The sequence below is a fragment of the Gossypium raimondii genome, chromosome 3 (assembly GCF_025698545.1).
Source record: "Gossypium raimondii isolate GPD5lz chromosome 3, ASM2569854v1, whole genome shotgun sequence".
NCBI lineage: Eukaryota > Viridiplantae > Streptophyta > Magnoliopsida > Malvales > Malvaceae > Gossypium > Gossypium raimondii.
Window position 1 is genome coordinate 60,361,942 of NC_068567.1, and position 27,466 is coordinate 60,389,407.

Here is a 27,466-nt window from a genome sequence, read left to right on the forward strand (position 1 = left end):
ACATAGTTGTTAATGCAGCAGGACGTGGGTTCGAGTGCACTGAAGCACATTATCCTCCTATTTAAGGGTTTCAGAACCTATAATGGGATTAATGTTATATATATAATGTCACCATTTTAATATTTGTAGTTAAATGATAGAGTGACATAAATTGTAATTTTATTTACGGAAAAATATATTTAATATTTATTAATATAAAAATCAAAGAGGTCGTTTTTATAAAGAATGAATTAAATCGGATTTAATTAATTTTAAAATTTATTAACATCGTATTGGAATTGATTCGTTTCAGCTCATAATTGTTTAAATATTAGATATATAAAGTTATAAAATTTATTTGATATATTATTTAAAATTAAGTGTGAAATATAATTAAATTGTTTAATAAATTTAAATTTTAAAACTTTACATGTAAAGTGGGGATAATTTAAGGTTAAAAATAAAATAAAATAATTAAAAAAATTATATCTTAAGTGATGAGTAAATTTTTATTTACTTATCATTTTCACACTTTTTGTTATAAATTATATAAAATGTTCAGAAAATTAAATCAGTTTGAGTCTATTTAATTTATTTTAATGGATTATCACGCAAAATTTCAAATAGACTTCAAATCTGTTAGCAACAATAAAAATTAGGAATTCTCTGTTTGCACCGCCTGCACCAATTGAAAACTCCCATTTCTCTTCTCATTTACAGTTCAGTTTTTTTTCTTCATAAAACAACATTCTTCTCTGATCTTCAACATTAACCGTCAGATCGACTTGGACCTAAATTATGTTCTTCTACTCATCAATGGGTATTAATCTGTCATACCAATCATCAAATCGTCTTGGAGCTTGTTAGTCACAACCCCATTGAATCAAATAAAAACTCTCGAACAGTTCAATGGCTAGTTTATAACTTTTTAAAGTTGAGCGACCAAAACGTGAAATTACTAATAATATAGTAACCTGAAGTGTAGTTTACCCTAAAAATTATAATGCTGGTTATGATAATTTAAAATAAAAATGTGGTCCAACAAAAAGCATGGTGCATGCAGTGGACATGAATCAATATATTATAAGCATGAGCCATGGCCTTAGGTCTACAAATTGAGCCAAATGCCAGTTAGACCATGGCTAATGCCGGCCTAATATTTGGCCCTTTCATTATTGTTTACTATAAATATTAATATAACAAAAAATATATATATTTATTATAATAATCTGTAGCTCTTTCAGAATGTATATGATTTTATTCTAAATTACGTAAACACATTACCTAAATAAAACTAAGTGATAGCTTCTTCTTTTTTGGTAAATTATCAAAATAGTCACTTTTGTTTCCTTCAGGTTACATTTTAGTCACTTACGTTATCGCGTTGTAATATTTTACTCATTGAGCCGTTAATTATCGTTAATGGTGTAACAGTAAGTTAATGTGGCACGTTAAATCATCATTTCAAAAAGAAAATGGTTAATTTATACAATCAATCCCTATTTTTTTCCGTCTTGAGAAATTTAATTTTTTTTCTTTTATGTTTTTTTCATTCTCTTCTGCTTCTCCCTCTGTTTTCCTCCCATCTCCATTTCTTTTAACGTAGTTTTTCTATATTTTTTATTTGTTAAAACTAGTCCCTATACTTTTATTTTTCTGAACAATTTAATTTTTTCGAGTGAGGCGAGCTTGTGAACTAGTTTTAACAAATGGAAAATATAGAAAAACTACGTTAAAAGAAATGAAAAAGGGAGGAAAACAAAGGGAGAAGCAGAAGAGAATGGGGGGAAAAAAAAGGAAAATTAAAAGAACATACAAGAAAAAATTAAATTGTTCAAAATGAAAAAATATAGGGATCAATTGTAGAATTTAACCTAAAATTTTCGTTTAAAATGACGATTTAAAGTGCTACGTCAACTTACCGTTACGCCGTTAACAACAATTAATGGCTCATCGACTAAAATGTTACAATACGATAACGTAAGTGACTAAAATGTAACTTGAGGCAAACAAAAGTGACTATTTTAATAGTTTACCCTTCTTTTAAAAAAAAAAGGAAGAATGTTGGTATGCAATAATGAAAAGGACATTACAATTTAAATAAAAGAAATTAATTAATTTTTTTTCAAACCAACGCGTAAACTATAGGTCAATAACCCCATTTTTTAATTTTTTTAATAGGGAGGAATATTATTGAAAATATTGCATGAATGTTATTAAGAGTATTTTAGTCTAAAAGGGTTTTAATTGTAAAAAATAAACATTAAGGATTAATTTCATAATTAAGTATTGAAGCATTCTCAACTTAATTCTATTATATTTAGAATTTGTCCCTTGATGTGTTTGGACTTCATGCTTACTAAAGGGGATTATTTAATTTTAATTAATTACCAACATAATATTTAATATTATCATATTTAATTACTATTTTATTACATTGCACCGTCATGATTTAATTAAAACCAATAATAGGAAGAATGTAGACTAAATTGTTATAATATCCTTCCCATCAAATTTTAAAATGATTAATTTAATTAAAAGTATAAAAAAACAAAGGGTGAATATACTATTTGGTACCTAAGTTTGACTTTAATGTTCAATTTGGTACTTCAATTCCGAGTTTTTTTGTTCCATCTAAGTACTGGAGTTTGGTTTCAATGTTTAATTTGGTACTTGAGCTTTTTTACCCTATTAAGCAGGGGCGAAACTAGGGGGCCTGGTAGGGGTCCAACCCTCCCCCAAAATGAAAAATTTTCTATTTAGGCCCTTTAAAATTTTAAATCAGTAAAATTAAAATTGCACTTTGGCCCCCTAAAAATATAAAAATTTGATTTAATCATTTAAAAATTATAAATATATAGACTATTAAAATGATGAAATTGTATTTTTGCTATCATAAAATTTACAATTTAATTTCGGCCCCCCAAACAAATTTTATGGTTTCTCCCCTGCAATTAAGTATGGCTATTTTACTAGAGCACATGTGTCAACATTTATTGGTCTAGGTACCAATTTGAACAATGAAGCCAAACTTAGATACTAAATTAGGAAAAAGAAAACTCAAGTGCCAAATTAAATAATGAAGGAAGGCTTAAGTAATATATACTAATTAACCAAAATTAAAATGTAATTTTGTTTTAAATGGTTGACATCTGTCCCATTCCTTATCTTGACACCTGTCAAGCCAATTACTGTTTTTTTTTCCAACGCCTTTTGCAGATTTTTTTATTACATATCAATGGTCAATTTTCACATTTGGTACTTATTTATGTTCGATTTAAGATTTAATCTCTATACATCAATTTTCTATATAATTTGGTACCTCGACTTTTATAATATCATTAATTAGCTTAAATACTTTATTTTAATTAAAATGGTGACATGAATTTTAACAATTTTATATTTATTTGTTAAATTTAAGTCCATTACAATGTCATTTTTGTTACATGACAACTAAATGAATTTTTTTAATTTCAAAATATCATCTTGGCAAATTTAAAAGAAAAATTTTAATGGTGTTAACAACTAAACTTAAATTTTATAATCTAAAAAGTACGAGAACTAAATTCTAATCGAACACCTCCAGCCTTTTGCTTTTTTTTTTTAGATTATATAACAATGGTTAAATTTTAGTTTTGTCTCTATATTACGCTCAAGTTTAAATTTTAGTCTCTATACTTCAATTTTGACATAACTCCATACATAAACTTTAATAATGTCATTATTTAGTTTATATACTTTATAAAAATTGACATAATTTTAAGAATGGTTAACATCGTTCAAATTTTCTGATAAATTTAAGTCCATTGTAATATCATCTTTTGTTACATTGTTGCTAAGAGATTTTTTTATATTTCAAGATGTCACGTAAACGAGTTTAATAGAATAATTTTAATCATATTAACAACTAGACTTAAATTTTAAATTCGAAAAGTAGAGATATTAATTATTGAAAATAAAAATATAAAAACTCAACTTTAAATGCACGAAACATATTTTAACATCCAAATATACCTCTCTAATTTTGGATCCAAAATTAGAGATGCTATTGAGTTTGGAGGATAATAGGATGGATTTAAGAGAATGAGACCTACAACAACTAGGTGAGATACGAGAATCTCAAAGCTTGTGATTTGGAACTCTCTTTTGGCTGGACTCAAGAGAAGAAAATTTGGTTTTTTTACACAATAATATTAAAAAAATAAATAATTACGAAAATGGGCAAATTGAATAGTCCACTTCACTTTTTCCCTAAATCATGCCGTCATCTTTAGTTTAAAAAATATTTTTTTTTTGGTGTGTCAGACGGCACCAATATATATTTTTTTCAAAATACCCGAGAAAATACAAATATACTGAGGAACAAAAAAAATTTTAGTGGTACTGCCGATGTGTCAAGCAGCACCGACACAAAAAAAAAACTAAAGTTAAAATGATAGCCCTAAAAAAATAAGAAAAGTAAAAACTTTAAATCCACTTGCGAAACTGTTTCCTCCATTTTTTATGAGAAAAGGAAAAAAGAAAACTAAAAGCTTTGGGTGGATCTTGTGTAGATTTGGAGTTCTCTTCTTTTTCTTTTTTCTCATAAAAATGAAGGAAACAGTTTTGCAGGTGGATATGAAATTTTCTTAGGGTTATTTTTTAAAATTTAGTTTTTTTTTTTCATTTTTAGTCAATTGTTTTTATTTTGCTGGTGTTGCCCAACACACCGGCGGCACCATTAAAAAGTAATTTTTTTTTTGTTCTCTGGTATACCCATTTGAAAAAAATACATATTAATGCTATCTGACATAGTTGAGGCACCAAAAAAATTCTTTTAAAAAAAAATCTAATGATGCCTATATGATTTTAGGGAAAAAGTGGAGTGGTACTACCGGTGTATTAGGCAACACCGGTGGAAACTGTTCAATTTATTTATTTTTATAATTAAAATTTTACCCATTTTATTTTCATAATTATTTATTTTTCATATTATTTATATAAAAAAGTCAGGAAATTGGCAACAATAGGATGCTGAATCTTGTTCTTCAAATATAGTACGAAGCATTTAGGATTTTTCTTAAATCAATTATGGTAAAAGATTCATTGTATCATGTCATAATCACCATCTTTTAATCAGATTTATGAATGTTTTCGATAAAAATTTTATTTAAATTAATATCACGAATTAATTCGACATTGATTTCACTAGTATTTTTTAATTTTAATAAATAAAAATATTTTTATATTGTATGTCGATTTTAAAACAAACTTCTCTTTACTTTTTTATGTGTACATTTCTTATTAATTATTAATTTTAATAAATTATATAAGTTACATGCTCCATCACTCTAATTTTGTTCACCAATGTAGCACTTTTAAAAATTTCAAATTAATCCTAAATAAAAATATTCAATTTTATTTTAAATCTTTCAAACGATATTATTTAACCCATTAAAATTTTATTTTATTTTTCATTAATGATGTGTTAATTATATACTAATAGTGTACATGACCCTATACCGTAAGCATATTATATATTAATCCCAACTTTAATACTTTTAAGAGCAAACCTTACATTAGACAATGACTATAATGTGTGTTAATAAACCTAGTTTATTGACCTAATGGTCGGAATGTTCACCACCCTAGATATGGCTTGAATTTAAATCGTGCCGGGTTGAAAACGGATTAGGGTTTTTTTTTTCATGTTTTTAATTTTCTGGATAAGAGAAGGATTGTCCAGGTTTGAATTTCGGATAATCTCAACAAAAACTTAAGCAATGAAAGTCATTTGCCACTACACTAGTGACTAGTTGCCGGAGATTAACCCAGTTTAAAGAAGAAGAAGAAGACGTTTTGTGCCTTTTAAAATGTCATTTCAACTCCGAAACGGGTGCAAAAGGAAACACAAGATAAAGAAGCCGAAAGGCAGCCAAAAAAAACCATGTAACATTCAGCTCTAACTGCAACTCAGTTAATATTCTTTTAACATCATTAAAAAAAAAAAAAATCTGCAATCTTACTTGTATTTTCCACCCATGCTCTTCATAGGGCAATCTGACTGAGGGGAGGACTGAGCAGAGAAAATGGCAGTTATAGCGGCAATAGCAGTAACCAACAAGATTTGCAGAAGCATGTAAATATCTCACCAATTTCATCGCAATTAGAAGTAGTTACTGCTGCTCATCATCAGCCACTCCCTCACCAAGAGCCCTTTTTCTAGTCAATTGTTAAATTATGTTGTTCAGGGCCAGCATGGCGACTATGATGACCATGTAAATATCTCACCAATTTCATTTTTTTTTCATTTTTAGTCAATTGTTTTTATAGTCGCCATGCTGGCCCTGAACAACATAATTTAACACTGTAAATAAAAAATCCTTTCTGTAATATAACCAATATAGGCAGTTTCATTTCATTTTGTTCCATTTGGGATCTGCAATGGATGATGCAAAGACATACACTGTTCTATGGTCCACCATTTTGTAATAGGCCCAGACTACAAAAATAAAACAAAATTGCAAACCCAATTTTAGCCCAAATAAATTAAAACCCTAGCAGCCCAAAATACCCAAAACTAAACTAATTTTCAACCAAAAAAAAAAAAAGAGGGAAGAAATCCTAACCGTATGCCATGTCGGCGCCCCTCTCTGCATGCGATCTGACACCCACCTCCATTATCATTTGCAAAGAAAAAAACACGCAAAATAGAAGAGAACAACAAAGAAGAAGACAAATGAGCAGTAACAAACAAAAACAAAAAATAAAAACGAATATTGTAATTTCGGCTATAAAAGCCGCAACTAAAACTTTGTAATTTTTTTACGAACAGACGATATTAATAAGAAAAAACAGAACGAAAAAGGTTGCCTTTTTATTATTTTTTTCTTTTCGCATTATTTTTTGTTATCATTTTAAAAGAAATAAACAAAGCGTAAAAAAGAGCCAAAAGCTCACTTTTTCTTGCGTTTGCGCCGCCACGGGTGGCCGAGGTCACCATCTCCAAGGAAAGGTGGTACCTTTTCGAGATCGGGAGTAAAAAAAACCAAAAAATGGCCTTCTTTTTTTTGAATTTTTCGACCACCGTGGACGGCGCCGTTGTCGCTGGCGACCGGCAGCCACCACGGTGGCCTGATGGCGGGACCCCTGATCGAAAATCGGAGGGGAGGAAGAGAGTTGAGAGAGGTTTTTTTTTTGTTTTTTTAGGGAGAAAATAGAAAATGAGTTTTTTTTTTAAATCGACTTAAATAAAGATACAAAACAACGCCGTTTTGAGCTAGGCTCCCAAACGACCAAAACGACGTCGTTTAAGGCCAACCCACGCGCTACCCGACCTGCTCCTGGAGAATCTGCGTGTTTTCATCTTTTGGGATATTTACGCCCTTGATCCTTCCGCATTTTTTGGGCAGTTTTAATTTAGTCCTATTTTAAAAAAAAATTGACCACTTTTTTATTTTTATTATTTTATTTTTAAAAAAATATTTTTTAATATTTTATTTATTTATTTCTAATCAAACTTTTATTAGTTTTCATTTATTTACTTACTTATTATTTCTTTTTTAATTGGCTTTTTTTTTTATTTCTATCCTTATTATTGTTATTTTTGTTTCATTATTTATTTATTTATTACTTTTTATATACTTTCAAACATTTATATTATTCATTATTAATATTATTAATGTTATTGTTATTATCATTATTATTGTTATCATTTTCATCATTATTATTGTTTATGCATATTAATATTATGATTCATTAATATCAATGCTATATATGTTATATTTTATTATGCATATTATGTCATTATTACTCCAAATGTATGTTGCATTATCATTATTCGCCAAGCCCTTTTACGCTTTAAACGGTTTTTTTTAACATAATCAAATAAACTACACTTATATCATTTTTAATATTGCGTTAATTTTCACCCTAATTCAAAAAAGAAATTTTAAAAATAGGCAATATTTCGCATTTTGGAGATTCGAGAAATCGTACCCTAACTTACGGGGTTTCGATTTTCTCGTTAAACCTAAATAGTAAAATATCATTTTAAAATTAAAATACAAGAAATTTAAATAAAAAATTCTAAAGGCAAGCTTGTTCTCTAGGGCTCAAAATGTCGTGCCCTAACTTACGGGATGTGACATTTGTTATTTTGAGACGAGGGCTTTTGACATTCGTTTCAATTTATTCAAGTGTTTTTTTAAATAAACATTAATAAAAAGAGGAATCATATTGTAAATTCTTTTAAGTTTTGAAATTTTCGACATTAAGACATTAATTAATCAATTAGGTACCAATTTTGGGCGTTACGAGGGTGCTAATCCTTCCTTGCACGTAACCGACTCCCGAACCCATTTTCTAGTAAATCAAAACATTTTATTAAAATGACCAAATTACGAGGTGATTCGATCACACCTTATAAAAAAGGGATTGGTGGTGACTCCCATTTTCGTTTTTAAAAGTCGACCTTATAAAAAAAAATGTTTCGACAGCTTGGGGAATGGAATAAGAGAGTCAAGCCGTAAATTGATTATTTTCTATTTTTTATCAAAATTTGGAAATTTGATTTAAATTTACGATCATTCTGTTGCATTTCATCCGTCGTTTTTATGGTCTTTGTCGTAATATGTTTGCTTTATTGGTTTGAGCTTTTTTTATATATCTCCGCATATTGCATCGCATAAATCGATCGATATTACCCTCTTAAGTGGAAATGAGAAACTATTCCTTCGTGAAGTCTTCACCTCCATACAGGATAGTGGATCACTTTTGGTATACATTCGTACCTATGTTTTCGTAAGATTTCATATTCGTGTAACCATAGGGAAATGTATTCCCCTGAACTGAACTCGGTCCATATGAGCCTATAATGGGTGAGCATCGAGGAATTTACCGATTCAGGTACCTTTGCTTTAGAACCAAACCGCATATAATAAGCCCTAGGAGCCTACCTCAGGTAGAACCATGCCAAACCCTAATGGTTACCCGAATAGGTGCTTTATTTTTTCTCGTTTGCTCTGAATTCTAACTTTGTGTTTAATACTGACTTGCTTTGTTATGCTTTGACTATGATTGCATGTCATTTTCATCATAAAAAAGGGTATTGATTCACGTTCAGTATCTAAATAAAGAGTTTATCATAGAAAAAGGGTTTCTTGATAAAGTGAAGGATAATGCAGCCGTCCGAATTTGGTCCGAGAAAATACAACAAGAGAAATGTGATGTTTTACGGAGGGATATGTGTCAGAGTTGTGGGACTTCACTCGCGTTAGCGCGACTCAGAATAATCTCCAAGAACCGAAAGAGATATGGGATCAATGGGATGACGAGATCAAATGGCTTTTTTACTGTAACTATGGTGATTTGCCCTATCTACTCGATATGAAAGTGGATAAGCACTTATTCCGAGCTCGAGCTCAGTATTGAAATTCTGCCTACGGTTGCTTCACTTTTGGGAAGGTTAATTTGGTGCCTACCGTGGAAGAATACACGACCTTACTTCGTTACTCGAAAATTCAAGCCGACAAGGCTTACTTTAAAGGCGCCAACGTCTCGATGTTTTTAAAGAAGCTAATGAGCATCACGAGGATGAGTGAGTAGTGGGTTGCAGCCCGAATCAAGCAAAAAGGAAATAGTAAGTGCATCTCTTGGAAAAACTTGAGGGATTTGATCCTAGCACACCCGAATATGAAGAAGAGGGTTGATGTTTTCGCTTTGAGCATTTACGGTTGGGTCGTTTTCCCAAAGTATTAGGACACGTTGATGAGGCAGTTTCAAATTTATTTGATTGGCTTGACAAAAAGGTCACACTCGTCCCAGCAATCTTGGCCAAAACTTTCAGATCCTTGAATGCATGCTGGAAAGCGGGCGAAGAAAGGTTTATCGGGTGTGCACAACTTTTGTTAGCTTGGTTGAATAGCCACCTTTGGAAAGTAAAAAAGGTCTCTTATCGAGTTTTCTCTGAAAACTACTCTCCATTAAAGGAATTAGTGGCTACACCGAGGCGAGACGACATTTCAGAAGAGAAATAGATGGCGATTCTCCAGAATCTACAAGTTGAATATGTTGAATGAAAGGCTCCATAGATGATCCCCGATGAGATCTCATATATGTGTGGTGACTTTGATTAGGTTCCTCTACTAGGGATATGGGAAGCCGTTTGGTTCGCTCCACTACTCGTGTTAAGGCAGTATAGATCAAGGCAGTTCATACCGGCGACACAATGTTTGCCTCAGTGCAAGTTTATGTATAAGGGTGATAATTATAATAAGAAAGTTCAGGAAATATCGAATGCTTGGAACCAAACCCGTAGAATGAAAAGATTCATTGCATGTCCGATGACGACCTATGAGTATGATTGGTGGTGGGATAAAAGAGTCAATGGCATCCCTCTTCTAAGTCAAGAAAATGCTCGGCCAATAGAAGAGCACTTACAAGTAATCTCGTCTCAGTTAGAGATCATTACGCAGGACTTTAAGAAAATGAGTTTAGAATTGGGAAGGAAGATCGAGCAGTTAGAGGAGGAAAAGATGCAACTAGGATTAGACGTCGACATTCAGAAGCTAGAGGCCAAAAAACTGAGGAAGGAAAATAAGAAGACCGAAAAAGATTTGGATAGTCTAAAGACTGATTATAAAAAGTTGCGTTTGTCGATAAGAACTGCTGATTTGGGTAAAATATCAGAACAATGGCGGCAATAGATTAAAGAAAAAAATGTGAGAGCCAACCAGTAGGAAAGAAAATTCCAATATGCTCGAGCTCGAGAGGATGCTTTGGAAAAGAATTTGCTAGAAAGCTGAAATGAGAAAGCGAGATTAAGAGCTCGGGTAGCAGAATTAGAAAAGTCACTTCACCAGTATCGTAGTCGCAACTCCATAATCAAGTTGAGAGCAAACCTAAGTAAGATCGAAGAATTGAAAGGAAAGATAGGGAAGCTCGAGGCCGCATTGAAAAATTGTGAACTTTGAGTTGAGTTTCTTGAAAAGAATAACGAACAATAGAAAGAGCAGTTCCAACGTTCTCAAGGTAAAGTTAGAGATATCGACTACATCATGGTTGAGGCTGTGGCTTAAATACGGGAAGTGGCTGATCATCTACAAACCCTAACAGTTCAAGTCGACATACTAAGCTTAAAGTATAAATCAGAATCAGATCGAGGTCGAGAGTTAGCTTGGCTTCTTAGGAAAGTTAAAACTTTAAGCGTTAGGGCAGAGCCGTATATATAATCCATTTTATGTAAAGAAATTTATTTTCTAATAAATTTGTTCTAATGAAATTGAATCAGAATCAATGCCTCTTTTTGTATTCATTTCTTTCATCTACATTACATTTCACAATATGCATTCAGTTTCATAAAAATACCCTAATTAAGTAAAATTATGACAGTTACTCTGGACCAACGAGAGTTTACCAACTAAATATTGCTACAGTTCCCGCCACAAAGCCAAGGCAATGGATCAGAGATTAGAAAGATTAGAACAAATGCAAAGAGATATATGCAAGATCAGTTGCAAGTACAGATACAAGAACAATTAGCCAAAATTCAACAAGACATAAATGATCAAATGCAAGAATCCTAAAGAAGTATGTTATGCTAATTGACGCAGTTGATGGTTAGAGGACTTGAAAAAGGGAAGAGTATCGCGGTTAACTTGGGTGATAATAATGAAGAGCCTACCTATCCCTCAGGTTTTATCTCAATAAATGTTCAGACTCAACCGAAGGCGTACCCACGAAGGGTACCTGTTACTATCAGACTCAACAATATCAGGCCGGTACCTCGGTACCAATGAACTACCCAACGAGCTCAGGTTCTAATCCAGGGGATAATCCAACTAATCCCGTTGTCCCTGATCTGGATGATATAGCAGAAATAGAGAAGACGATGGTAGATGTGCCAAAACAACTTGAGGACCGTTGCAGATGGCTAGAAGAGAAATTCAAGGCAATGGAGAATGCTGACTACTATTGCAGGGTTGACGCTAAAGACTTGTGTTTGGTACTAGATTTGGTACTCCCACCAAAGTTCAAAACTCAAGAGTTTGAAAAGTATAATGAGACTAGTTGCCCTGAAGTTCACATTACTATGTTCTGTCGAAGGATGACATGATACGTTAATAATAATCAGTTATTAATTCATTACTTCCAAGACAGTCTGATTGGGTCCGCGGCCAAATGGTATAACCAACTGAGCCGTGCCAAAATTAATTCATTGAAGGATTTGGCACAAGCTTTTATGAAACAGTATAGTCATGTGACGGACATGACACCTGACAGAATCACACTGCAAAATATGGAAAAAGAGCCAAGAGAAAGCTTCAGGCAGTATGCCCAAAGATGGAAAGAGGTAGCGAAGTAAGTCCAACCACATCTTCTGGAGAAAGAAACAACCATGCTTTTCATTAACACTTTAAAGGCTCCGTTCATTAACAATATGTTGGAAAGCGCTACTAAGAGCTTTTCAAATATGGTAATGTCTGAAGAGATGATAGAAAATGCAATAAGGTGCGGAAAAATAGATACAGGGAAAAAGGCCAAAAAATCAGCCTCGAGGAAGAAAAAAATAAGGTGAATAATGCAGGTATGTATAACAAAGGTTATTCAAAGCCGACAACTGTAAGCCAGCCAAGGACAATAGCTACTAGCTATCAACGCCCCTAAGGCGAGAATCCAATCCAGGGCCGAACGCAGAAAGAATTCAATTCACGCCTATCCCGATGACATATAGGGAGTTGTATCAAAATTAGTTTGGTGCACATGTAGTATCCCCTTTCTACTTGAAACCTATGCAACCTCCATTCCCTAAATGGTATGACGCGGATGCTCAATGCGAGTACCACGCGAAAATTATAGGACACTCAATCGAGAACTGCATCGCTTTTAAAAAGTTAATTGAAAGATTTATTAAGATGAGCATTGTGAAGTTTGATGATCCATCGGGAACTAATGTGACAAGAAATCTGTTACATAGTAATTCAGATAAAGAGGTAAATGCGATAATCGAGAGTGGATGAAATAGAACTAAGATGGATGTAGTTGAAGTGAAAACCCCACTAAGATGGGTTTGAAAGAAAATGGTAGAGGAAAGATTAATTACATGATCAAGCGGGTCATGAGATTCGAGAGTGCATTGAATTTAGGGCCTTAATATAAGGTCTGATAAATAACAAAGAGCTAGAATTCTTTGAATATGCCAAAGGCTCAGAAGGAAAATATGTGTGCGCCTAAAAAGAAAGATCGACAGAGAAGGTCTATAAGGTTAATCACCCGGTGGTAATTATCTCACGACCAAGAATCAATAAAGTCAGAGCACAAATTATACCAAGGGTCATAATCCAAAAACTCGTAGCTTTTCCCCACAAGGACAGAAAAGGGTTCACTAGAGTTACGACTACAATGTGACGATCCCAGGAGAGAAAAACCCGGTCAGCACTTCAGAAGAAGGTCAAGATGTGGGTTTCTACACGCGCAGTGGAAAGCACTATGATTCTCCAAATACAAATCTAAATCTGTTAAAGAAAAATCCTTAGTGGTTGAACAAAAGAAAAAGAAGTCAGCCAGACTTGAATCGCCTGTTAATGAGCCGATAACTGAGAAAGAGGCTAAGAAATTTTTGAAATTCCTAAAGCACAGCGAGTATAACATTGTAGAACAACAGCACAAGCAACCAACTCGCATATTGGTACTGGCTTTACTCTTAAACTCAGAGACACATCGTAACGCATTGATGAAAGTGTTAGACGAAACTTATGTCGCGGATGATATCTCTGTCAACAAGCTGGGTCGTCTGGTCAATAACATAGGTGCTGATAATTTTATCTTTTTTTAATTATGATGAAATACCGCCAGAAGGCATGAGATTTACAAAAGCTCTGCAAATTATTACTCGCCGTAAAGGATGCACATTGTCAGGGGTGTTAATTGATAATAGATCGGCCCCGAATGTCTTACCCTTATCCATACTGAATAGGTTGCCTGTGGATAGCTCTCATATGAAAACATGCCAAAACATAGTGAAAGCATTCGAGGGTACTGAAAGGAAGGTAATGGAAAGGATCGAGCTACCTCTTCTCATTGGTCTAAACACGTATGAAGTAGACTTTTTGGTTAAGAACATCAAGCCTTCTTATAATTGCATGTTGGGAAGGCCTTGGATTCACTCAGCAGGGGTAGTTCCGTCGTCACTGCACCAAAAGTTAAAGTTGGTAGCTGAGGGTAGGCTGGTAACGATAAACGCGGAAGAAGATATTATTGCATTCGTTACCAATTACGCACCATACATAGGGGCAGACGATGAAGCGATAGAATATTCCTTTCGATTGCTAGAATTTGTAAATGCCACATTCATCGTCGAGGGAAACAAAATCTTGATACCCAAAACTAGAAGCGTTGCCAGGAAGAGGACTCGAAAGATACCTTTAAAGAAAGGTTAAGGCACCAATACTGAAAGATAAACGATACCACTTTGGCTTAGGATTTAAGCTAAACGCGAAACAAAGAAAGAAGGAGCTAGAAAAGAAGCAAGAGATGAGGAGAGCGCGTTTAAGCGGGGAAGAGATCAAATGGGAACCAATGACCTTTCTCAATATATCTAGAACATTCATATCAGGAGGAACTATTTACCCTGAGCAGAAGATGTCAATGAGGAAAATTGCAAGGGAAATGTTGGGAAACCTAAATATTAACGCCATATTCGAAGAAGAAATTGAAGAAGAGCATTTGTTGGGGCATTTGCCCTTATGCACATGAAAGTGTTTTGAACAATTGGACTACGAAAGAGATTTCTGTAAGTTTTAGAGCTAATTCAGTATAATATTTAAAACACGCTTATTGCTTTAAACTTATGAGCAATAAGAATCCTTTTCTGAAATAGGCTTATGTCCAACATCTTTATTTTAATAAAATGCATCTTTACGTATCATCTTAAGCAAATACTTTTATTTTTTCCATTTCATTCATAATCATACTATACATATAATTATTCTTACATTCTTTTATTATTTGGATCTTCTTTCATCCTCTATAACAAGTCTCCAGATATCAATTATATGAGCGACGTTGTTACTAACTTATAATCTCCTTTTGAGCGTGATATGTGTCTAGAGAAACTTCAGGACTTTGGAGATGACAGTGATTGTAACCTATCTCATAATTTGTTAAGCATGTTAGACGAACAAGAAAAAGAGGAGAAACAGATTCTACCTCACAAAGAATCAATAGAAATTATGAACTTGAGAGACATACAAGAAAAAAAAGAAGTGAATATCGAAGCTTGCATTACCACCAATACAAAGCGGGACCTCACGGAGTTACTCCAAGAATTTAAAGATGTTTTTGCATGGTCGTATCCAGACATGCCTAAAAATTATAGGAATCTCTTCCGCAATCCAATTGTTCAAAACACTTCCAGGTGCATAAGAACAAATGCTCGACAAATGCTCTTCTCCAATTTCTTCTTCGAATATGGCGTTAATGTTTAAGTTTCCCAACATTTCCCCCGCAGTTTCCCTCCTTGGCATCTTCTGTTCAGGATAAATAGTTCCTCTTGATACGAATGTTCTAGATATATTGAGAAAGGTCATTGATTTTTATTTGATCTCTTCCCCGCTTAAACGCGCTCTCCTCCTCTCTTGCTTCTTTTCTAGCTCCTTTCTTTGTTTCGCGTCTAGCTTAAATCCTAAGCCAAAGCGATCTCGTTTATCTTTTAGCATCGGTGCCTCAACCTTTCTTTAAAGGTATCTTTCGAGTCCTCTTTCTGGCAACGCTCCTTTTTCGACCGTCAGTTGCAAGCCTATCCTTCTAGTTTTGGATATTTTAGGTATCAAGATTTTGTTTCCCTCAACGATAAAGGTGGCATTCACAAATTTCAGCTATCGAAAGGAATATTTTATCACTTCATCGTCTTCCCTTATGTATGGTGCGTCATTGGTAATGAATGCAATAATATCTTTTTCTGCGTTTATTGTTACCAATATACCCTTAGCTACCAACTTTAACTTTTGGTGCAGTGACGACGAAATTGCCCCCGCTAAGTGAATCCAAGGCCTCCCCAACATGCAATTATAAGAAGGCTTGATGTCCATAACCAAAAAGTCTACTTCATACGTGTTTGGACCAATCAGAAGAGGTATCTCGATCCTTCCCATTACCTTCCTTTCAGTACCGTCGAATGCTCTCACTATGTTTTGGAATGTTTTCATATGAGCTATCCACAGGCAACCTATTCGGTATGGATAGGGGTAAGACATTCAGGGCCGATCTATTATCAATTAACACCCCTAGCAATGTGTATCATTTACAGCAAGTAATAATCTGCAGAGCTTTTGTAGATCCCATGCCTCATAACGGTATTTCATTATAATTAAAAAAATAAAATTATCAGCACTTATGTTATTGACCAGACAACCCAGCTTGTTGACAGAGATATCATCCGCGGCATAAGTTTCGTTCAATACATTCATCAATGCACTACAATGTGTCTCTGAGCTTAAGAGTAAAGCCAGTACCGATATGCAAGTTGGCTGCTTGTGTAGTTGTTCTACAATGCTATACTTGCTATGCTTTAGGAATTTCAAGAATTCCTTAACCTCTTTCTCAGTTATCAGCTCATTAACAGGTGATTCAAGTCTGGTCGACTTCTCTTTCTTTTGTTCAACGACTAAGGAGTTTTCTTTAACAGGTTCAACTTTTGTATTTGGGGAATCATAGCGCCTTCCACTGCACGTGTAGAAACCCACATCCTGACCTTCTTCTGAAGTGCTGACCGGGTTTCTCTCTCCCGGGATAGTCACATTGCAGTCGTAATTCTAGGGAACCCTTTTACTATCCTTATAGGGAAAAGCTATTGGTTTTTGGATTATGACCCTTAGTGCAATTTCTGCTCCGATTTCATTGGTTATTGGTCGTGAGATAATTACCACTGGGTGATTGACCTTATAGATCTTTTCTTTCGATCTTTGTTCTGAGGCGCACACATCTTTTCCTTTTGGGCCTTTGGCATATTCGAAGAATTCTAGCTCTTTGTTATCCATCAGACCTTGCATTAAGGCCCTGAATTCAATGCACTCTTGGATCTCATGACCCTCTTCATTATGGAGTTGACAGTAGTCCCTTGTTTCTCCGGGTCTCTCCCCTAAATCCTGTGTGATTAACCCTCTCTCTACCATTTTCTTCCAAACTTATCTCAGTGGGGTTTCCACTTCCGTTACATCCATCTTAGTTCTCTTTCCTCCACTCTCGATTATCGCATTTATCCCTTTATCAGAATTACTAAGTAACGAATTTCCTATCACATTAGGTCCCGATAGATCATCAAACTTCACAATGCCCATCTTGATAAATCTCTCAATTAACTTTTTAAAAACAGTGCAGTTCTCGATTGAGTGTCTCGTAATTTCTGCGTGGTACACGCATTGAGCATTCATGTCATACCATTTGGGGAATGGAGGTTGCATAGGTTTCAAGTAGAAGGGATACCACATGTGCATCGAACAAATTTTGATACAACACCCTATATGTCATCGAGATAGGCGTGAACTGAAGTCTTTCTGCGTTTGGCCCTGGATTGGATTCTTGCCTTGGGGGGCCCTGATGGCTACAAGCTACCGTCTTTGGTTGGCTTACAGTTATCGGCTTACAGTTATCGACTTTGAATAACCCATGTTATACATATTCGTATTATTTACCTCATTTTCCTTCTTCTTCGGGGATAATCTTTTGGCGCTTTCCCCTGCATCTATTTTCCCGCACCTTATTATGTTTTCTATAATCTCTCCAGACATTGCCATATCTGAGAAGCTCTTAGTAGCGCTTCCCAACATATGGTTATTGAACAGAGCCTTCAAAGCGTTAATGAAAAGCATGGTTGTTTCATTCTCCAAAAGAGGTGGTTGAACTTACGTCGCTACCTCTTTCCATATTTGGGCAAACTGCCTGAAGCTCTCACTTGGCTCATTTTCCATATTTTGCAGTGTGATTTTGTTGGGTGTCATGTCCGTCACATGACTATACTGTTTCATAAAAGCTTGTGCCAAATTCTTCCATGAATTAATTTTAGCACGTTTCAGTTGGTTATACCATTTGGCCGTGGACCCAATTAGACTGTCTTAGAAGCAATGAATTAATAACTGATCATTATTAACGTATCATGTCATCCTTCAACAGAGCATCGTAATGTGAACTTTAGGGCAGCTAGTCCCATTATACTTTTCAAACTCTGAAGTTTTAAACTTTGGTGGGAGCACCAAACCTAGGACCAAACTCAAATCTTTAACATCGACTCGCAATGGTAGTCAGCATTCTCCGTTACCTTGAATTTCTCTTCTAGCCATTTGCAACGGTCCTCAAGTTATTTTGGCAGATCTGCCTTCGCCTTCTCCATTTCTGCTATATCATCCAGATAAAGGACAACGGGATTAGTTAGATTATCCCATGGATTAGAGCCTGAGCCCGTTAAATAGTTCGTTGGTACCGATGTACCGGCCTAATATTGTTGAGGTCTAATAGTAACGGGTACCCTTCGTGGGTACGCCTCTGATTGAGTCTAGACATTTAAAAGGGGTAAAACCTGAGGGATAAGTAGGGTCTTTATTATCATCACCCGAGTTAACCGCAGTACTCTTCTCTTTTTCAAGTCCTCCAACCAGCAACTACGTCAATTGGCTTAGCATACTTTTTGAGGATTCTTGCATTTGATCATTTATGTCTTGTTGAATTTAGCTAATTATTCTTGCATCTTTACTTGCAATTAATCTTCCATATCTCTTTACATTTGTTCTAATCTTTCCAATCTCTGATCCATTGCCTTGGTTTTGCAGCGGGTACTGTAGCAATATTTAGTTGGTAAACTCTCGTTGGTTTCTAGAGTAACTGACATAATTTTACTTAATTAGGGTATTTTTATGAAACTGAATACATATGATGAAATGTAATGTAGATGAATGAAATGAATGTAAAAAGAGGCATTGATTGTGAATCAATTTCATTAGAACAATTTTACTAGAAAACAAATTTCTTTACATAAAATGGATTATATATACGACTTTGCTCTAACACTTAAAGTCTTAACTTTCCTAAGAAGCCAAGCTAACTCTCAACCTCGATCTGATTTTGATTCATACTTTAAGCTTAGTATGTCAGCTTGAACTGCTAGGTTTTGTAGATGATCGACCACTTCCCGTATTTGAGCCACAGCATCACCCATGATGTAGTCTCTATCTCTAACCTGACCTAGAGAACGTTGGAACTGTTCTTTCCATTGTTTGTTATTCTTTTCAAAAAACTCAACTCGAAGTTCACAATTTTGCAATGCAGCCTCGAGCTCCCCTATCTTTCCTTTCAATTCTTCGATCTTACTTAGGCTTGCTCTTAACTTGATTGCGAAGTTGTGACTACGATACTAGTGAAATGACTTTTCTAATTCTGCTACCCGAGCTCTTAATCCCGCTTTCTCATTTCAGTTTTCTAATAATTTTTTTTTTAAAACATTCTTTCGAGCTCAAGCATCTTGAAATTTTCTTTCCCACTGGTTGACTCTCACATTTTCCTCTTTGATCTCTTGCCACCATTGTTCTGATGTTTTACCCAAACTGGCAGTTCTTATCGACAAATGCAGCTTTTTATAATCAGTCTTTAGACTATCCAAATCTTCTTCGGTCTTGTTATTTTCCTTCCTCAGTTTCTTGGCCTCTAGCTTCTGAATGTCGACGTCTAATCCTAGTCGCATCTTTTCCTCATCTAATTGCTCGATCTTCCTTCCCAATTCTAAACTCATTTTCTCAAAGTCCTGCGTAATGATCTCTAACTGAGACGGGATTACTTGTAAGTGTTTTTTATTGGCCGAGTATTTTCTTGACTTAGCGCAGAGATATTGTCGTTAACTCTTTTACCCCACCACCAATAATACTCAAGGGTCTGTTGGATCGCCGGCACCCCTACGGCGCAGCGAAAAAAAAATAAAATCGACGACCCTAACCATGGATCCATGTGTGAGGAACGAATCGGGGTGATCAAGGTTACGAAATTACCTAATGTTTATTCAGAGTAGACAGCAACACCTCAACAACGAGTAGTCTGATCTGCTGTCGAACCAAGTCGCAATATATCGTGATCCCGGCCTCTACGTAATCCACCCAGTTGACTACGAACGGAAGGAATCCCCAAAATAGTTTTGAGAGTTATTTTTCTTTGACGGTTGTTAGGCTTAAACAAAGAAAAACGAGATTATATATATATCTTTTTGTTTTAGGGTTTTTAAGAATTAAATAAATATAATAATATTTTTATACCGAAAATTATAATTACATTAATTATAATATAAGTTCGGTAAACCATATATTTATTTGAATTCTTATGCTAACCAAATTCATGTCGTCATTATACATACAACAACCTTGTACATAATGTGTTGGAAATTTGATTACCGAATTAAATTAATTCTATAATTAAGCGACCCTAAAAACAATACCAACTATGGTTTATTCCGTTCATTTCAACTATAGGGTGTGACCCTGTAGGTTCCTATAACGTTAGCAGTAACACTAGAATGATTCTAATGCTACAAACAATGAGTGGCATCTAGCAATGCATCATTGCTACCTAAGTCACAAGAGATCATGATTCGACATAACATTTTTTTATGATTAACTTTTTATGCAATAATCCTTAAATCCTTTATCTCTGGATTGGACACAAGTCATAGAATAGTCACACTTGCATTGTCCATTCCATGTTCCTTGATATCTTAAGCAAACTACGATATACAAATAAGTATGACATCTAATATCAACTTATTTGAGCATGGCCATGCATTTCTAGTCTCACTTAATCAAGTGGCCTAAGATATTACTCCTATTATGTAGGAGGGACTTATCCTATATCGACCAACCATATCCTTCTACATAGATTGTGGTATATCCAACATCAGTCTTTATAGAACAACCAGTTACGGTGTACGTTTGACTGTATCAAAATATACAACTCACGATGTTGAGATTATGATGATCTCAAGTCTGAGGATCATATAAATATTAATCATTATGAGTAATGTCGTGACAATTACATAATAATCCAAGAAACATACGCATAATTAGTCATCCAATATGTTGTTCTCTAACACACATATTCATGTAATGATTCGACATTCCATATCAATGACAACTCTTTATCATCAATCAACTACATGTTAGTCTTAATGCATTATCGTTGTCCTATCCAACAATAATACTTGACTAAGGAACTTTTAAGAATAATCATATTATTCTCAGGACATTATTATAAAACAGTTTATTTATATACACAGAAAAGAAACTGAAATAATAATGGTAACGCCTTATATTAATAAACATGATAAATCAAGTATGTTATTACAACCATATCATGATTGATCTTTGGGCATACTCTAACATCTTCATCGGACCTGCGGTGAATCTTTTCATTCTACGGGTTTGGTTCCAAGCATTCGATATTTCCCGAACTTTTTTTCTTGTAATTATCACTCTTATACGTAAACTCGCATTGAGCCAAAACTTGTGTCGCCGATATGAACTACTTTGATCTATACTGCCTTAATACGAGTAGTGGAACGAATCCAATGGCTCCCCATATTCCAAGTAGAGGAACCAAATCAAAGTCACCACACCGATACAAGATCTCATCGGGGATCATCCATGGGGCCCTCCATTCAACATCTTCTACCTATAAGTTCTAGAGAATTGCCATCCATTTCTCTTCTAAAATGTCGCCTCGCCTCGGTGTAGCCACTAATTCCTTCAATTGAGAGTAGTTTTCGGAGAAAACTTGATAGGAGACATTTTCTACCTTTCAAAAATGACTATGGATTCAAGTTAACAAAAGTTGTGCACACCCAATAAACCTTCATTCGCCCGCTCTCCGGCATGCATTCAAGGATCTTAAAGTTTCGGCCAAGATTGTTGGTACGGGTGTGACCATTTTGTTAAGCCGATCGAACAAATTTGAAACCGCCTCATCAATGTGTCCTAATGCTTCGGGAAAAATGACCAAACCGTAAATGCTTAAAGCGAAAACATCAACCCTCTTCTTCATATTCAGGTGTGCTAGGATCAAATCCCTTAAGTTTTTTCAACGGATGCACTTACTATCTTCTTTTTGCTTGATTTGGACTGCAACCCACTACTCACTCATCCCCGTGATGCTCATTAACTTCTTTAAGAACGTTTTTTTTAATGTTTTTAATTTTCTGAATAAGAGAAGGATTGTCCAACTTTGAATTTGGGATAATCTCAACTAAAACTTAAGCAACGAAAGTCATTTGCCATTACACTAGTGACTAGTTGCCGGAGATTAACCCAATTTAAAAAAGAAGAAGAAGATGTTTTGTGCCTTTTAAAATGTCATTTCAACCCCGAAACGGGTGCAAAAGGAAACACAAGATAAAGAAGCCGAAAGGCGACCAAAAAAACCATGTAACATTCAGCTCTAACTGCAACTCAGTTAATATTCTTTTAACATCATTAAAAAAAATCTGCAATTTTACTTGTATTTTCCACCCATGCTCTTCATAGGCAATCGATGAGGGAAGACGAAGCGGTGAAAATGGCGATTATAGCGGCAATAGCATAACCAACAAGATTTGCAGAAGCATGTAAATATAATATCTCACCAATTTCATCGCAATTAGAAGTAGTTACTGCTGCTCATCATCAGCCACTCTCTCACCAAAAGCCCTTTGTGAAATTCTGTAGTACAGAATACTCATAGTCGCCATACAGGCCCTGAACAACATAATTTAACACTGTAAATAAAAAATCCTTTCTGTAATATAACTAATATAGGCAGTTTCATTTTATTTTGTTCCATTTGGGATCTGCAATGGATGATGCAAAGACATACCCTGTTCTATGGTCTACCATTTAATTCTCAAGAGAAGAGTAAAATGGAACATGTATGATATATATATATTCATCATTATTTCAATCTCCCCATCTTAATTGGCATCCATCCAGATATATCAGTTGCAACATCCACAGGTTACGAGCATAAATGCACGCATAAATACAAAGAGAGATGCATGCTGATAAGAAATGGGTAAATGTATACACAAGAGAGAGAGAGAGAGATGAATCAATGTGTGGCAACGTAGGTTGGTTGATTAGCATGGCCTTGGATATTCATATACCAAAAAAAAAAAAGAAGAAAAAAAGTGCAGACCTACATGATTGCTATGATGAGAAGAATTTTTCTTGGATCCATCCGTGTTGATCTTTGATGCTTCAACCGACCTTCTCGGATATCATCTACGGTTGATGAGTCTTTATGTGGGGGTGCAGTCACTGGGAGAGTTGGTAATGCACTTGACCAAAAGGGAATTAATGCTCTGAGAAACTTCAGATGAAGTGGCCCTACAACAAGAAGTTACAAATTCAAAAAAAGGAATTGTATGCAAATCATGTCATAGGCATATGAAAAATTATCTTCCCTAAGTTCTCCATTACAGACACACTTAGCACCTTGGATGGATGCTTTAAGGAATGGTCACACCAAAAGATGTAGGTCAGAGCAAGAACAAATTGGAAAAGTACTAATCAATCAGAGAGCAGAATGGCTTCTTGATCCAAGGCTTTTTAACTCACCCCTCCGAGAGTACTTTTTACGATTTCCATCTTCATCATCTGTATAATATGAGATTTCAGAGTTTTGCCGGTCAACATGAGCTGTACTCTTCCGAGTTGTAGCCATAGGCTGGGTTTCATTGCAACATTGAATAAAACACCCAAGATAAGAAAGCAAACAACTAACATACATGAATTGACACATACAAGCAAGCAAAAATAACATGATTTAAAGAACTTGGTTCACATCCAATAACTAACAAAAGATTAAAAAAAAAGACTTACAGCACCAGGACTTGAAGCTTTCATGTAACTCTCAGTTGAACTAGGACCATCTATCTCCATTATTTCTGTTACTGTAGGTTTTGAAGGTCCTGATATGGCAGAGTATCCTCCATCTTTTGCAACAGAAGGTGATGAATTCGCATCATACTCTTGTCTTCCAGCTACATCTATCAATGTATCTGAAGCAAATGCAGGTGGAGGACCACGGTGTTCTGTTCTAGGCAAAGAAACAGGATGATTTCCAAACAAATTCTTTTCCATGCCAGTCTGCATGAAATCACATAAGGTTATTTAAATTTTATTTATGCAGAATTGATAAGAATTCAAACTGCATTCATCCTAAAAAAGAGACTACAATATATATCTCAAATAGAACATGCTAGAACTCCAATCGATCCATATAAATCTTTTTCTGTGGTGCACTTCTTATCCACACAATTTATAGTCTAAGGCAACTGATGATCTTAAGCAGTTTGAAGCATCAGAAGATTGAGTGGGCATCCAAAATTCCGGGATCTGGGCAAGATTTTTTAAAAGCTAGAAATAAATTGGGAAATGAGATTTCCAGAACTTCCTTGCAGGTCAATGCTTTTAATGGACAAGGAAGAAATATGTTTGGCCATAGCAAACTTGTATGGCCTACATTTTACAATAACATTTATTGGAAGTAGTTGATTCTGCTGAATGCTGATGGATGCATTTGACAGATGAAATTTTCTTAGCAGACTATATGTAACCCGTTTTGGAAACCTCCACCAGGGAAACAGTTTAATCTCACAACTTTTGTGTCAACCATGGAAAGGATGCAATCAACTTGTTCAGCCCATGCTGAAAAGCATACCTACTGAATTACAATCTACAACAGGCAAGTGGCAAGAGTAGGACTTCCAAAGCATCCAAGGTTGAATATAATAAAGCAAAGATGTAATTGATGAAAAGTAGAAGAATAGTTTGATAAAGAAAATATTGACAAAGAAAAAATATATATGTATATATATTCAAAATTCAGTATTCATTTAGAATAGGCAGCAATTCTTTGTAACATCCCAAACCAAGCATAAACTTACCTGCAAAATAGCCTCCTTCAGCAGTGAATGAAGACGGGATGTTGGATCTTTAACACTTTTTGGAGGCCATATCTGGGGAAGAAACCATTGGAAAATGAGACAAAGCCAAAGATCAAATACTGACAGAAGTAAATTATAATCATGACCATAAAACATAACTGCTAAAATCCAAGAATAAAAGTAATAGTTGAGGAATGCCACAAGAAAATTAAACAGTCTTGACTCTATCAGTAACAGATCATAGAAATTCCTCCGACGCAAGAGAATGTCAATTACATGTTCAAATATTCATCTCTATCCTCTGCATCTGCTAAGCCCATTGAAAAGATTCAAACAATTAAAATACTTGAAAATCGGAAACATGCCAATCAACAAAAGAGTTTTCCTCAGTCAACTACTCATATGAATGACTCCAAAAGTTGGAGCAGTATGGTTAAGGCAGTAGTTTTTAGTATTACGGTTAACCATCTCGTATCATCATTTGAAGCCTGGACACATTTACCACCTAGATGCTTCTAACTACTTGTGAGGTCCAAGAACATTGTCACCATCAATTCTGTCAAATATATTTATCACTTTATACAATACAAACGGAAGCATGTGGGCATGATACAGCTGATTCATGCTGAAATATAATAAACAGTCTTTTGAGAGCTTACAGATATCGAACATGAAGGACACACATAACCAGCGGGTGCAGTGTGCGGAGGAAAGCTTTTGATATGTGAAACCAAGCAAGTTGTATGTATGACATCTGAAGTAGCAAATTAAAAGAGTGAGATCATACAACATAAGTCCAACATGCTGGTTTGCAAGAAAATAAAACAACAAGCAGTATGTAGCATCCACATCAGCATAAATACATACGTAAGCAACCCAATCGTGTGGTTTCACAGCCAGCCCCCTCCTCAAGCACAGCTTGGCATTTACAACATTTGGGAGGCCAGTCATAGTCTCCATCTATTACCCACTCTGAGTAAGTACGTATCTAGAGCAAAGGAAATGAAAACTTTATTAGCCCCGAACAGCATTCTATACAACACCTCCACTCGGAATTGTTTTATAACACTGTAAAAAGTACACAGCATGCCGAAACTGGTTTATGCATAAATATGGCACCAAGATGTATCATAAATATATTAACAAATCCAACATATCCTGAGACCTATAGCTGCAAAAAGAGTTGTTCAAGACCCAAAAATGTTTTTTACAAGACAAGCTCTCACTCCGCTAAAACCTCCCCTATAACAAACCTACAGACCTTCCCCCCTCCCCCATTTTCCTTTTGGATAGAATTATTATTGTCTTTTGCTCCTAGTCAATCTCGTGTAACCACTCTTAGTTTAAATTAAGTCAAAATGCTTGTAAGCAAAATTTTGAGTCCAATAAAGCAGAATGTAATAAACTTACAACGCATATTTGGTGCTCAGGTAAGCAGATGCATTCCCCACAAACGGGAACCTTGTGCACGAAACAATATAGTTTTGTCGCCTGAAATACCAAAAGGAGGAATAGAGGCTTACACACAGAAACCATTTGTGAATCATGGTCCCAACCAACATCAGCTCTACAAAATTTTTAGTTTAATCGCAACCAAATTCATAACAGAACAAGCTGCATTCCACTAGAACCTCCAAATAACAAGGTTAATGTCCTCCTCTCTTAGATTCATATATTTAAGTAATCAAATACGCATTTTCCAATTCATGAACCTTAAAGTTAAGATAACAAAGATCTGCAAACTCATAATTTTTACGAAAAAAAGATGGAGATCTAAAAGACCAAAAATCCAGCGGTGAATTACAAATTCCAAGACAATTTTGTAAAAAAAAAGTAAATTAATAAATATTGGTACAAAAAATTGTAATTCTGAGCATTGAGTTGCAGTAAACTTATCAATAGATCAAAATTTTGAATAAAATTGATTTAAAATAAAACGGTACCTTACGGCATTTGCAGACCACCATTGCACAGAGAAATGGGCAAGAAAGGAATCAATCACTTGGAGTTCGATCCCGTTTTGTACAAAGCTTCAGATTTTAGAAATAGATTGAGGTGAACAAAATTTGATTGAAAATTACCTTAAGATTTAAATAAGCAGAAGATCAGAGAAAACATTTTTTTTAAAATGAGGAATATAGCAAAATTTATTTCTTCTTTTTTGTGTGACTTTTTTTTTTTTTTACTATTTTGAGTGAGATGATAAACTTACGCGTGTTCTCCCATGCTTAAAAAGTACTTTTTCTTAAAAGGTAATAAAGAATGGATTTTAAGTGATTTTTCACGGATGAAAAAGTAAAAATTTTTAATTTTTTCAGCGTACTTTTGGGTGGTATTTTATTTTTTAACATTACTATTTTTCTTCTAAATAATTAATATTAATTACTTAGAAATATTTAAAATTAATATTATATATTAAAATATTAACAATAAGTTATAATAAATTGTTTTTTATATTTTTGTTAAAATATCATAATATTAACTAATTTGAACATTATTTAAATATATATTTGTTATTTTATAATATCATGTCTAAAATAAACATTTTATTTCTCAAAAGCA

At 34.5% G+C, this 27,466-nt stretch overlaps 1 protein-coding gene across 2 annotated transcripts; it reads right to left on the reverse strand.

The window, feature by feature from the left end:
• Positions 1 to 5,815: 5,815 nt before the first annotated feature.
• On the reverse strand, positions 5,816 to 27,097 carry LOC105795180 (uncharacterized). 2 transcript variants are annotated; one of them, XM_052628673.1, is made up of 10 exons: positions 26,848 to 27,097; positions 26,315 to 26,395; positions 25,772 to 25,892; positions 25,564 to 25,658; positions 24,905 to 24,976; positions 23,838 to 24,104; positions 23,574 to 23,682; positions 23,156 to 23,342; positions 22,561 to 22,715; positions 5,816 to 6,072 (listed from the first exon to the last, which is right to left on the reverse strand). In XM_052628673.1, exons 1-9 carry the CDS (start codon positions 26,869 to 26,871, stop codon positions 22,628 to 22,630), a joined length of 1,044 nt encoding a protein of 347 aa, XP_052484633.1. In that variant the 5' UTR covers positions 26,872 to 27,097; the 3' UTR covers positions 5,816 to 6,072; positions 22,561 to 22,627. The 2 variants fall into 2 exon arrangements, with proteins under 2 accessions (XP_052484633.1, XP_012480150.1); XM_012624696.2 differs by lacking the exon at positions 5,816 to 6,072 and having other exon boundaries at positions 22,576 to 22,715; positions 23,152 to 23,342.
• Between the last annotated feature and the right edge of the window lie 369 nt (positions 27,098 to 27,466).

Coding starts and splice junctions, on each gene's coding strand:
- LOC105795180 (XM_052628673.1), bottom strand. CDS start 26,871: ATGGTGGTCTGCAAATGCCGTAAG. Junction 23,683..23,837: donor AAGCTTCAAGTCCTGGTGCT/GTAAGTCTTTTT, acceptor AATGAAACCCAG/CCTATGGCTACAACTCGGAA. Junction 23,343..23,573: donor TAAAAAGTACTCTCGGAGGG/GTGAGTTAAAAA, acceptor TTCTTGTTGTAG/GGCCACTTCATCTGAAGTTT.